At 34.4% G+C, this 14,712-nt stretch overlaps 2 protein-coding genes and 1 non-coding gene across 4 annotated transcripts in view; all 3 read left to right on the top strand.

Annotated features, from left to right (window-relative positions):
- The window catches only part of Smp_158100.1 (hypothetical protein), a gene marked incomplete at both ends in the record, with an annotated part of 64,618 nt that overhangs the window by 8,597 nt on the left and 41,309 nt on the right, over window positions 1–14,712 (top strand). For both annotated transcript variants that reach the window (XM_018791708.1, XM_018791707.1), the window contains 3 exons: window positions 5,941–6,075; window positions 10,282–12,399; window positions 12,472–12,582. In XM_018791708.1, coding sequence (XP_018645126.1) covers window positions 5,941–6,075; window positions 10,282–12,399; window positions 12,472–12,582 — 2,364 coding nt within the window. The remainder of the gene's footprint in view (window positions 1–5,940; window positions 6,076–10,281; window positions 12,400–12,471; window positions 12,583–14,712) is intronic.
- Smp_118010 (hypothetical protein) lies at window positions 2,882–3,646 on the top strand (the record flags this gene model as incomplete). The annotated part of the gene is made up of 1 exon (XM_018791713.1): window positions 2,882–3,646. The coding sequence occupies one exon, from the start codon at window positions 2,882–2,884 to the stop codon at window positions 3,644–3,646; it is 765 nt and encodes a 254-aa protein (XP_018645130.1).
- Window positions 13,590–13,661, top strand: Smp_tRNA_01874_Pseudo_TTG.1.1. The gene has a single exon. It is a non-coding gene (tRNA).

Genomic DNA, 14,712 nt, shown 5'->3' with positions numbered 1-14,712 from the left:
GTTAATTTCTACCATGAGAAAATATACTACGCCCGATAGTCATAATAATACTCGCCCTAATCAATACCATAATGATCATACCATGATCATTATATAGAATTCTTAGTATAAAATATGCAATATTCTAACAAATTCTCGTTCTATAAGCATCACTCTTTGTTCTCCTTCTCTTTTCTTTGATCTTCTTAACCTTCTGCCTCCAGTCATTCCACTTTCGAATGGTCATACATACTACTTATATCTGTCGATGTCAGTAGCACCCACCAAAGATGCAGTATAAAATTTTCTCTTTTTTTTGTTCTAACATCCCAAGTAGGTGAAAACTTTAAAAAATAGTTAGCTGAAGTTCTGTTACATTCAAGGATGAAGTGTTTTGTGACTAATTGTTTTCTAGATAGAAAAGTACTATGGAAGTGTTATAAGGAGAGAGAAAATGTTTGAAAATTGATAATCTTGGTTTTCATCTCTGGAATTTAAGCTGTGTGTAAAACAGTGACAACGAATCGTGTTGGAAAAATGTAACATGATAAATAGCTGAAAAACACTGTAGGTTTGATGTATTACGAAACTATTGAGAAGTGGACATCTATAGCTCCACCAGGGATCAAACAGCGGACTTACAATCCTTTCACCAAACACAACTTATAGATCACTGACTTGTCATCGGATGGTTCTCGTCCAGAATTTTACTGAATCTCCGATATCGAGTAACCACTGGAGCTAGTGAGTAAGTGTTTCACACTCATCATGGCTGAACTCTGCTGGTCACACCTTCCCACTAGGACTCCGGGAATTACCTTTTGAAGTTAATCGCCAGCAGGCACGTGATACTTATTTTAGTATATAGAGTTCTGTTATTTTACTTTAGTTTTGTTCATTGCATAAGAAGTTTGGATTGATTGTTGTCATGCATTTTTTTCTTGAAAGTTGTAAAACTAGTGATTAGTCTCATTTCATAATATCTCTCTAACTTTTTATTAAAGTCCCTTAGTAATCAAACTTTGCACTATGCAAAGTACTATTTAAACTTGGATTAATGTTAATTTGGTTATTTATTCTCTGAAGAAGTGACTTACACTGAGTCACGAAACATCAGAAAATCTATTTTTTCTCAGTCAGTCAGTCACAACGTAGAACTTCGTACGTATGTACATCAGTTCGAGTTACCATACTAGATTAGCACAGAGATGCAGTTGTCGATTCAAATTTCATAGTGTTAGAGCTAGTAAAAGTATAATCAGTAATCAGAAAGATAAGGGTTCAAAGATGTTATTGAAGGAGTATACTCCAGTGAAATAAATTTGGAAAGAGAAAAAGGATAGGGACATGAAGAATTCAGAAGATTAGAATTTGGTAGAACACAAAGAGTGGATGCACCTTCGCCATTCCAAACGATTTTGAGACATGTCATTCAAGGTCTCTAACCATCGGTTGCTATCATCTCGCGAATCCCAACCAGGTAGTCTACACCTACCAACATGGCTCAGTCCACTTGTCAGCGTTCTTCAAAGGACCTTACCACCGAAGACGGAAATCCGTGTGATAAGGTGAGGTGTGCATTTTTAGGTTCGACCTTTTCTAACCCCACCCCTCTTTGTGGGAAGACAGCATCGTTGCAGATGTTGGTTGTCTGAGGGAAACACCCTACTGCCGTCACATCTCTGCACAGTCAGAAGTACGACTTCGCCTTCGGACCTTAGGTTTGCTGCTTTTAGTCTTATCGCTCTTCAACCGACCTGTCTGGCATGGTAGGACCTTGAAGAACGATTGTTCCAGCCAGTATAGCTCGATTGGTTCATCACGATAGACAAACCCGACCATCACGTCAAGGTAGCAGCAACGGTCGGGTCTAATTTTTCTACTCATTGGGATATTACAAATATATTAATTTATTTATAACAATCTACCAAATGCTTAATTTATTCAAAATTATCAAATCAAAACTTGGTAATGATACCTATAATAGTCATATTATTTACATAAAGACTTTCGTCTACATTTGATAGAATAGTTTCACAGTATTTGGGTGCCGAGTTGATGTGAGACATTAAAGAGGAAGAATGTATTTGGAAAAAAATCTCAGCGAATGAACCATATCACTTATGAAATGAAGATTTTTGTGTTCACCTCTATTTTAAGTTGTTTTTTATTAGAACTAGTGATACTGTGCTGTGGATTACTTATATCCACATAAGTAGTATATAACGATCTATAAGGAAAGAACGGGAACGAAACGCAATTGGTATGAAAATGTATGAACAATAATAATCACTTGTCCTGACCTGTGTTCTCCTTCACTACAATATTACTAAGATACTTAACTGAAGTTGATAGGAGTTAGGAATTTAAATTTACAACTTAACAGTTGAAATTCTAATGAATTCTCACTAAATTCTTTAGTCGGAAGTAATCATTGAATTTGTAATTTTGGAACAAAATATCTTGGATTTACACGGGGTGTGGCACTCCTAACTCAACTACTTGGATACATAAATTTTGAAATTTACTTAGTATTGTTTGTTTGGATCTTCCCATTGATGTTTTTAGGGCTGCAACTGATCAGTCTCTAATTGGTATATGTGCATACTGTACATATTGCCTCGATATAGTGACTAGCAGTGGAATCCAGGACGCGCGTACATCCAGCTGATGAGTCCCAAATAGGACGAAACGCGCGTCAAACTGGATTCCGCTGCTAACCACTATACATCTTTGCTTACATAAATTTTGGTTTATTAATATTTCCTCGATAACTCGGATCGCTGTGATAAACCTGTATATATATATCCGTTTCCCACCAACAACGTCACCTAGTTATTGTTTTATCCTTTTTCCATGTGAAAAAAACATTCCCTTGGGTCTACTTATAGAGAGTAGTTCAATGAATGATGTAACCAGATTGAAAACTTCAAATCATCATCTATTTGAACAATTATTAATAGACAACACTGTGAAATACATTGATTTGAATCATAATCAATCATCAATGTCATTGATAATCGATAAGTTGACTACGGATACAGAACAATCATCTGAACATGCCTATATCTATCAATCGACATATTCACGTCTTCCAATAACAATTAAAGAGATTAACTCATATCAAAACAATAAAATGAATACAAATAGTTGTCATGGTGATATTGTTATAACAGACCAACTGTTGAATAAATTTGCAAAACATGAATTAATTTTAAATCGTGAACCAACATATTATTTTCATATACCAGTTCGATCACATACTCTCCCAATACATTTCTCTCGTACTGAATTAAAACTACATCGACGTAGTTCAACACTTCCAAGATATAATAATAAATATGAAATGGTTATCCATGTAAAGGATTCATATGGTTCATTAGAAAGAGATGATAATAATAATAGTATGAATCAACAAAAATCAATTAGACATCGAAAGTCTACATCATTACCACGTACAAAACATGCACTACTTTATTATCCTCAACCAGGTTCTTCAGGAATAGTTTTAGATTCTTCAACATTGGAAAATAGACAAAGAAACATTCAGTCAGAATTTAGAAAAGGTGAATTTCAAATTAGAATACAATGCCGAAAGTGTTTGAGCTATGCACTTAGTTTTCCGCCTCCATCCACGAGTGTTAAATATATATTCCTAAAAACCTAGGTTTGTTAAAACTGCACAGCCACATCATTAGCACATGTCATTCATGAAATATATATAAATTGCATCATATGGCTCCAGTAATTTATTGCCTGTGTTCATGCGTTTGATTAGCTTCTGCTGATAACTTCGACTGACCGGGGTTTTTTTTCTAGCTTCTAACGTTTTGATGGAAACAGATTAGTTTTTGCCTCTAAAGTTGCTTCGTGTTAAGCTTGTTTAATTACGAAATCATATGTTGCCAAAGTTTCGCTAGATTTGCCTAATAGTTTTGTCTTTTTTTATAACCAGAAGGGGTTTTGTGGAGATTTCAGTATTTTTCATAGTTGAAATCATGAGTCAATTGAAGCTAGACAATCATGGAAAACTTGGAAGCACTGGACGGCCGTTTCGTCCTATTATGAGACTCCTCAGCAGTGTACATCCACGATCCCGCATTCGTGGGAATTAATCAAATACATCAAACGAACCCATCTTTTATCTATCAATCACAATTTAGATAAGAGATTTTGGAAGAAATCAGTGTTTACACATGTATACGATCTGTCTAACAAATTTTTGAGCTGAATGACTAGTTTTGAACATGAATAAACAAACCAGTAATACCAATGTACTTTAACTTTAACCCCTTAATTCATTTTGACCTTTGTGATCTGTCTTTATTTAGATAGAAATGAATAAAAGTATGAGAGTTACCTCATGAAACACTTATTTTTGCTACACATTCTATAGTTGTTAGTAACTCGATCTTAATGTTGGACCACTTTAACTCCTCATCAAATTCAAAGTATGATTTATTTTTTGCTCCTGAAACAGAAAATGTTTATGTGGTGATGGGATTGAAGTGAAATTGTGACTATAGAATACATCTAACAACTCTGAATTTTGAAGATATTCCTTTTGAAGTTATACATTGACATTGTTGAATCTCGACTCAATTGTCTGGAGTTAAGCGCTCGCTCGAGACCGAAAATATTACTCAGTTCTAAAAGGGGTTTTAAATCAAATTATAAATCTAACGACTCTATAAGTCTATTTATAAATTACAGCTAGAGGAATATTAATTTTCGAATGGTTTTATTTTTTAATTGTTGATATTTAGCAGTGTATGGGATCAGTTTATGTTAGTATCTAAGCTACTTGAGTAAATACCTCGATTAGTGCTTGTGATGATCACAAATGTGGTCATTGCTGCTCACTAACTTGAGGTGACAGTTATATATAAATTCATTTAGTATTGTTTGTTTGAATCTTCCCATTGACGTTTTTTAGGACTGCAACTGGTCAGTCTCTAATTGGCATATGTGCATACTGTGCGTATTGTCTCGATATAGCCTTAATTCACAAGCATTGTAAGCAAAGATGGATAGTGGCTAGTAGTGGAATCCAGAACGCCCGTCACTTCCTCCTATTTGGGACTCGTCACTAGCTGGATGCACCTGCATCTCAGAGTTGATGTTCACTCTGGGACTCGAACCCAGTACCATTCGATTCCCAAAGTGAGCATCAACTCCGAGATGCAGGTACATCCAGCTGACGAGTCCCAAATAGGACAAAACGCGCGTCCTGGATTCCACTGCTAGTCACTATCCATCTTTGCTTACGATAGTTATATATAGTTTGACTATCTGTGTGAAAATCACCATATATGATGGTATACCCAACTGATATACATCAGATAGAGTTAATTACAAGCCCTAGACACCACTGTTAACTCAAATCGAAGACCCGAATCATTTAACTTAACCAATCTAATTGTTGATTTAATAAGTTTTCAATAGATGGTACCTAGTTCATCATTACACTGAACATTACAATTTCTCAACTGATATTAACCCTCTTACATACTAACCATTCAAGAGTTATTTAGCATTAATCAATGAAATACATCTTCACCCAACATCGTTGTTTCTTTTTTAAATCCAATTTAATAGGAATCTCTGATTAACTTCTTATGATTCAATATAAGAACCCCCCATTTTTGTGTTATTTTATGATAAAAGATCACCATTTATTGATTTTTTTTAAAAATTACCCTTCACTTTTTGAGTGCTGTGTGTTGTTTCTGCACTGTTTGATTATTTTTTTTATAGTTTGCACTTATCTTGTATATTCACATATATCTATGTATCTAAGCTATGTGGTGAGTAAAATTTGCACGAATACCCCTTTTTTTTAATTGATGAATATTTTGACAAATCCCGCCGCCCCCCTCCCATCAAAAAATTGTTATAACCCCCACCAACATAATATTGAGTTATATCATGTTACATAATTTTCGCTAACTCATGCACAAGTGATAAACATAATGTTAAAGTATACTTTATCAACACCAACACCAACAACAACAAAAAGCATTCCTTTGAATTATTTTACAGGAAATGATCTAACCTATCATGGAATGACAAGTTATTCAGACTTGTATTATAAAGGTATGTATTATAGTCCTTGAAGTGATACTTTTCTTATTTGAATTCTACTAATAATTCACATCAGAAAGGGGGGTTTTGTGAAGATTTTAGTAATTTTATATATAGTTGAAATCATGAGTCAACTGAAGCTAGACCATCATGGAAAACCTGGAAGGAAGCACTGGAAGTGGCTGGCTCCATGAGGTATTTCATGGAGTTCTAGTGAGAAGCAGTAACCAGTGGAGTTCAACCAGGTCTATTGGGAGATATCAACTCAGTGAAGACATTGATGAATGGTTGCTCAATTTCATGGATTGGTTTAAGTTAGACATTAACATCGTTGGGTGCTGGCTCAGTGGTCTAGTGGTTAAGTGCTCGCGTGCGAGACTGATAGATCCTGGGTGTCGAATCTCGCGAGGTGGGGTCGTGGATGCGCACTGTTGAGGAGTCCCATAATAGGACGAGTTGGCCGTCCAGTGCTTCCAAGTTTTCGATGGTGGTCTAGCTTCAATTGACTCATGATTTCAACTATATAATAATTAATAATTTTAAAAAAATATATAGTTTGACATTTTAACATTTTTAAACTAAATTGAATCAAACAATGGAATACAATTACAGAAACAACTTATGATTCAAAAATAATTCAAATTCAATAAAACAGCAAAAAACTAAACAGAAGTCAGATAAGGGAGTAACTGCAAACATGGTTCACGTTCTATTCAAGAAGATTTAGGAAGAAGAACAAGTGCCGACGGACCGGAAAGAGGGACACTTCATCAAGATATTAAAGAAAGGAAATCTCAGCAAGTGTATGAGATACAGAAACATCACACTACTGTCAGTACCAGGAAAGGTTCTCAACAGAGTATTGCTAAACCGGATGAAAGATTCAGTAGGTGCCCAACTTCGAGATCGACAAGACGGATTCCGTCATGCACAGTTCAAATCGCAACACTACAATTCATTGTTGAGCGATCATGTGAATAAGATTCGTCACTATGCATCAACTTCCTTGACTATAGGATAATGTTCAACAGTGTGGATAGGAAATCATGATGGTAACTTCGTCTACAATATGATGTACGTGAGAAGATCTTTAACATCATCCGGAATTCATACGACGGAATACACTGCAATGTCGTGCGTGGAAGACAAATGACAGATGCATTCCAAGTGAAGGCTGGTATCAGATAAGCCTCCTTACTCTCATCCCTTCCTCTTTCTTCTGGTGGTTGACTGTACTATGAAAACCTCCAAGTATGAAGGAAATCACCGAATACAATGAACAGTTGGGATGCAACTAGACGATTTAGACTTTACTGGTGACCTAACTCTTCTATCCCATACATAAAAACAAATGAAAGTCAAGTCAAACAGTGTAGCAGCAGCCTCTGCATCAGTATGCCTCAGTATACACAAGAGAAAAAGCAAGATCCTCAAACAACACGGAAAACACCAACCCAGTCACACTTGATCGAGAAACTCTAGAAGAGATGGAAACGCTCACGTACCTGCTAAGCATCATCAATAAACAAGGAAGATCTGAATCAGATGTAAAAGCAAGGATTGGCAAAGCAAGGGCAACATTCCGACAATTGAAGAACATATAAAACTCAAAACTACTGTCAATCAATATCAAAGTGAGAATCCTCAATACGAACGTCAAGACAGTTCTACTGTACGGAACTGAAACTTGGAGAACTACCACAACCATCATCAAAATGGTACAAGTATTTATAAACAATTTTTGATGCAAGACACTGAATGTCCGTTGCTTGGATACCATCACCAACAGCCTACTGTGGGAGAGAACAAACCAGCTTCCAGCTGAAGAAGAAATTAGGAAAGGATGCTGGAGGTGGATAGGATATACGTTTTGGAAATCACCAAACTGCATCACAAAGAAAGCACTAACTTGGAATCCTGAAGGGAAAGCGAAAAGAGGAAGGTCAACGAACACACTGTGTTGTTGATTGGGAGAAGACATGAAAAAGTGAAATAGAAACCGAAAAAACTCTAGAGGATCGCTCACGACAAGGTTGGATGAAGAATGCTGATGGGCGGCCTATACTCCTTCACGAGGGGTAACAAGCGTAATTGAGTCAGTAACTTAAGTAAATAAGTAAGCAAAACTAATTTAATTTCCGCTAAATGAAATTGTGGGAAAGAAATCAAAATGAAATATTGATATCTAACCTCCAGTCATCACTTTATTAGGCTGTAAAATTACTGCTTCGAAATTCTTTGATGAATTTAATGAATAGTCCAGGTTCACTCATTACAAGCCTTGGTTTGTAATGTTGTTACAAACTAGATAACAGAGATTCAGTCATTAGACTATTAGAAGATAATCAAATATAAAAATATTACTGGTAATAACCAATGTCCTAACTTTTTACATAATCCTTTAAAGCTAGAAGATGGTCTAATTAAACATATACTGAAACTCACCAAATACTCAGTAATTTTCGCTAAAATACCAATGATATGTGAAGTTGTTAAGTTAAAGTAATTTTTTTACACCGTTTGTTAGCACAAATATTTCATAGTTGAAATCATAAGTCAATTGAAGCTAGACCACCATGGAAAACCTGGAAGCACTGCTTGACGGTCGTTTCGTTCTATTGTGGGACTCTTCATTTGATTAAAAAATAATCAATTCGAAGTTCTTTTCAACTCTATACGAAGGATTAAGAATGATTTCCGATCATAATCAGTTTTATTTAAGGTTTAAACTTTTCAGTTCTACTTGTGATATATTATTCTATCTATTTTCAAGACTTATCACAAAATTACTTTCATCATTAAAAGAAAGTTAATTTTACTATTTCAAAAAAGAATGATTACTGAAATCAGATGAATAATTTTTATCTTATTGTTTAACTACTTTAAACAAATAAAGTAGTTTAAAAAATCACACTAAAGAATTAGGGAATACATTAAGCTTTAATACCCTTAACTTTTTAGTAAAAACAGATATTGCACAAACAATCTTGTTTAATCTTTTCCATCGAGTAGACATCGCCCAAGATTTACACACTCACAACCTTCATATGAAACTATTATAAAGTTATTTTAAGTACACATAAGACACATGATCATTGAATTAGCTTATTAGCACACTTACAGTTAACGTCAAATTGTATTATAGTATAGAGAACTCTAGATATTCACATTATTGTCACATTTATTATAGATACACTTGAGTAGTTAGGGCTACATTCCAACCACTTCAGTCAAAACATCTATACCTACTTCAATTAGAATACAATTCGAGTCTTGAAAAGTTTCTTTTATATCACATACAACACAATTTCAATGTGTAAGTTGGATTAAATTTTTCCAAAATATGACTGTCATCAGTGTTGATGTTGTTGGCACATATTTGTATCACATTACTTAATACAATGAGTAGCATCAGTTGATGAAGTCATGAATCTTCATTGACTGGGATGGTTAGGCCACGTGCTACGTATGCCTGAACACTGATTACCACGACATGCTATGCTGACTAGTATCGGGGATGGTTCGAAGAGAGTTAGGGGTGGCCAAACCAAAACGTGGTATCAGTGCATGAAGTCACTAACTTCTAGTCTGAGCCATGTTGGCAGATGCATACTACTTGATTGGGGTCCGCGTGACTATCGTAACTAATGGTTGGAGACTCGGGGTGACATGGCTCAGAATCGATCACAATGGCGTGTGTGTATACACAGTCTTTATCTTCCCTTAAACCTTGAGATTAAAATTGCTTCATATCTGTCTTTCTTTTTGTACTATATCCTTATATACAACCTCTCTTTTATATATTACCACCACTAAACTAACTACTTCTATGAATTTGGTGTTCATCTTGTTGTGCTAACGAGGTATGGGGACTTGGACCGATGTATAAATATGCCTAGTCCTACGTTTTAGCTGACTGATCTATTCACAGGTATTAGTAAGTGTTTTATTTGTGTATTCTAGTATTTAAAAATAACTTTATTTAAAGGGTAATGGTTATGGTTAGTTCTTGTGTCTACTCTAGTGTTTATGAATGTTTTTTTTTCCATGGTTTTTATGTTATATCACTAACTGTTATTATTGTTGTTGTGAACTTTATGTTGTATACTTACTCGTTTTTGTCTACGTTTTGTTTTCTTGATTTGTTTCCCCACTACGTCAACCCTTGCCAACGTTGTCTAATCACCTTCTCTTTATACATGAAAATATATCATCAAGCTGATGATCCATCAACTGATCGAAGTGAAGAATTTATCAAAACATTCACTAAATACAAAGCATCATCAGAAATTAATTATTCAACAAAAAATCGAATTCTTTTAGATATTGATCAAAATCAATCATCTATTTCAACAGGACCACAATTATATCCATCATCAACGGATTTAAGTTCATTAATAAGTCCTGGAGGTGATCATTTCAGAAGTTATCTAAATAGATATGTTGAAAGATCAGAAAAATATTGGAGTCTTCCAAAAAGTTATTTCATATTTGATGAAGGGAAAACAACTAAACAATATGATTCAATGAATGTTACATCGAATGACTTTGTATATGATGAATTCAAACGACTATCAACAACTACAGGAACAAAAACGGATATAAAACCAACAGCGAATCAAGATTCATTATCCGCAAAATCCACAGACAATTTACATCTCTTCTATTTAAAACCATACAAACCTTACCCAGCAACTACTATCAATGAAAACAATTCACAACGAATTAAAGAGGCAAATCCAAATGAGAAATTCAACACTGATGACCTATTCAGTAAAGCTTATTATGATGAAATGAACCGATTGAAGAAAAGACAATCGTTAAAAATTGATGAATTCAGTAGTACATCAAGTTTAAGTATATTAGCAAAAGCGTATGAGCAACAAATAGAGAATAATAAGAAACAAATAGATAGAAAGACGACTTCAATCAAACGAAATGAAAGTAAGACAACTAACGAGTCAGGTGAACATAAATCGTCATCTAAGCCAAAGAAACAATATAATGAACAAGAAAATAAAATAAAGCAAAATGATATATCATCTGATCATCAACTGAATAATTTAAGTGCAGATGAAGAAGTCACAAAGTTTGATATTCCAAAACCGTCAAAACCTGAAGTGATTCCAAATTCGCCACCCTCTGTACTGGATATCCCTAAACGTTTAGAACAATATGATCGAATAAGTAAGCATAAAGATTTAAAACCTGACATTACACGTCAATTTACCACTGATGATAAGATCTCTGAAAGACCAAATAAGGACCATTTCAATGATCAAGTGTCAAAACAAGAAGAATTAAAGCGTCATCGACATCCTCCTCCTCCACTTCATCATCATAAAAGTCCTACAAAAGATGAAATCTTGGAGAAATTCATATCCACTGATGATCCACATAAACGTTCATATGATGGTCCAATGTCATTTGCAAAATTCAGAAGAAGTATGATCTCAGATAACCTGCCAATGGATGAAGAGCATAAGTATCAAGGTCGCAATCTGTCTCATGACGATTCAACAGCTTTTGCAAGAGATTCAAAATTTAGAAAACCAATACATAGCATTGAAGGTCAAATTGGAACTCCACTTGTTCCTAGACATAGCTTTGAAGACAAACATACCAATAAGAGTAAGGTGGATCCACAAATTAAAACGGAGAAACCGAAAACACAACCTTTGGACATAAAAGCACGTAATTTGGAAGAAAACCATGGAAAATCTAAGAAAGATCAAGAACGTGATGAACTTGTTAAACGAAATAAAACACATCACCAGTCATTAAGATCTAAACAAAACAAACCCCATGGATCTATATCTTCAAAAAATGATCGTATTTCATCTTGGGTTGAAAATAGTAGATATCAAACAAGGCAATTATTACAAGATGGTATGATTGACGTCGTTCCTCAAGCTCAACCTCAAAAATCTGATTTGACAAGACACCAATCTTTAAATGAAAAACAGAACTCCTACAGAACTAATAACAAGATGAAATATAGGCATCCTGATGATCCTTCAAGGGAACCCATAAAGAAGGACAGTATAAGTTCTGATCAGAAAGATCCTACAAAACCACTGGATAATAATCAACTAAAGAAAACTGACAATTTAAAAGACATTCATAAGAAATCTATGACTGAAAAACAACACGACCGAAATAAGAAAGATAATATTCCAAAAACAACTGAGCATAAACAGGAAAAGAAATATTCACCTAACAGTCCACGTCAACAACATCCTTCCAATGAAGCAAATAATCTAGATGTAGAACAATCTGTTGAAGGAATTCCACATCATTCAAAACAATCCAAAATTAAACAACCCTTAAAAGAAAGTGATAAACAATCGAAACTACCAAAAAAACTGCCATCATATACAAAAGATAATGATGATGATGATGACAGAGGTAATAAAGAAACTCCTGCCAAAAACACTAATGAAATATTAAGTCAGCCAAAACAAACCAGGGAATCTGATCATCACAAAAAGAGAACAAATAATGTACCATCTCGAACAGGTAACTTCATTTTTTATATGCTTAATTCTAATGGAGTTATGAAATTTAATGACTTGATTTATTAATTAGGTACTACTAATCAATTCATAATGGTAAGACACTTCTTTTAATATATTCACGTTTTACGTTGGGTCATGTCATTCAACTGGGTGAACATTATGGTCATCAGTGGTGTTATAACCAGTATATCTTAACTTGATATAATCGGTGTAGTCCCACAGACAGTTTTGATAAAGATAGATTATTCAATGAAATATGTATATACCACAACAGTATAACCAAAGATAACAAATTAACAAAAAGTTTCGTATTTGATGTTGTTATTGTATACATTGATGATAATCTTATTGTTCACTTATATGTGTTGTTCCAGTTTATGTTTTTGTTAAGTTGTTCTGTTGATCATTTCATATGGTAACTGGTGTTAGTATTTCTGTTGTTTGTTTTGTTTTTTTAGTTTCGATTATTTACTTTAATTTTGATTTATTACTAATCACTTGTTCATACCCATATTCATCGAACTGTGTATATTAAAATTTTCACTTCATGTTAACCTACTTATAAGTAGTATAAAATATTTTATAAAATAATAGCAGTCATGGTAACAAAGGCTATAGCACATTATTCGTGAAAACACCATGGTTTCCCGAACATGTTTCTCAGATAAGAGTTTTTAATAAATCTTGAAAATATCAGAGGGCATCTTATTGTTTTTAACGGCCAGAAAATTCATTTCTACTCATCACTTTCATAGGCGATAACACTCTTGTGATGAATCACAATGAATTTGTTGATCAGAGTAGTTTTAATTAATGAACTATTCATGTCATCTTCCATCATTATTCATTCTATCAATTATTCTTTATGTTAAGCTTATATCGAAGCAAAACGCACAGTATGTATGTATGCCAATAAGAGACTGACCAGTTGCAGTTCTAAACATCAATGGCAAGATTCAAACAAACAATACTAAGTGAATTTAAACTTCACCCCATAGTGGCTATCAGGACTCAGTAGCTGAGTGGATAACGCGATGGCGTTTGAAGCAAAAGGTACTGGGTTCGAGTCCCAGAGCGAACATCAACTCTGCATTGCACGTACATCCAGTTGACGAGTTCGAAATAGGACGAAACGCGCGTTAAACTGGATTCCACTGTTAACCACTATCCATCTTTGCTTATATTTGATAATAGTTAACTGGAATGTATAAACTTTAGACTGTAAAATATCATTGACTATTCAGTCATTTGTTCGTTTGTTTGTTTGTTTGAAATAACTGATATTTCTCACAAACATATTTTTAATGGTATGTATAGAATCTAACGACAGAAAAAAAACAGTTTACATTTTGTTTTAAAAAAAAATAAACCCTCTTAGCAACTCAAATGCAACTTTGGCTATAGAAACAATGATATAAATAATGACCAAGAATTAAATGAATATTATTAAATATATCAAGTTTTTTTTGTAATATATTCATGGTTAGAAAGAACTGGGTACGTTCTCGTGATAGACAGTGTTATTATTATTATTAAGAGTTGATGAGAACATTCTTACCATTTGGAGACTAATCCTATCTAAATAGTTTTTTTATGTTTTTTTTGGGGGGGGAGGGGGCTTAAAATATTCTAGCGTCAATCAACTTGAGTTGTTATTATCTATCACATCAATTCTATTCGAATTTATTTAGTATACATTTATGAAAAAAAGAATAGGTGTTTAACCAAATATATCCATGGAGATTAGTTATACGAGTATATAAAAAAGAGTTTCATTTGTTTAAACAGAAAAAGGGTCTTAATCATTAGGTATTTTTCAAAGTTGAAATCATGAGTCAATTGAAGCTAGACCACCATGGAAAACCTGGAAGCACTGGATGGCTGTCTCGTCCTATTACGGGACCCCCCAGCAGTGCGCATCCACGATCACGCACTCGCGAGATTCGAACCCAGGACCTGCCAGTCTCGAACCAGAGCCCTTAACCGATAGACCACTGAGCCGGCCAGCATGCAGCGGTGTTAATGTCTAACTTCAACCGATCCACGAAATTGAGCAACCATTCACCAATGTCATCAGTGAGTTGATATCTCCCAACAGACCTGGTTGAACTCCATTGGTCACTGCTTCCCA

Source organism: Schistosoma mansoni (genome assembly GCF_000237925.1).
Source record: "Schistosoma mansoni, WGS project CABG00000000 data, chromosome 1 unplaced supercontig 0094, strain Puerto Rico, whole genome shotgun sequence".
Classification (NCBI taxonomy): domain Eukaryota; kingdom Metazoa; phylum Platyhelminthes; class Trematoda; order Strigeidida; family Schistosomatidae; genus Schistosoma; species Schistosoma mansoni.
The sequence above is the reverse complement of the archived record's forward strand: the minus strand, read 5'-3'. Positions and strand labels throughout refer to the sequence as shown.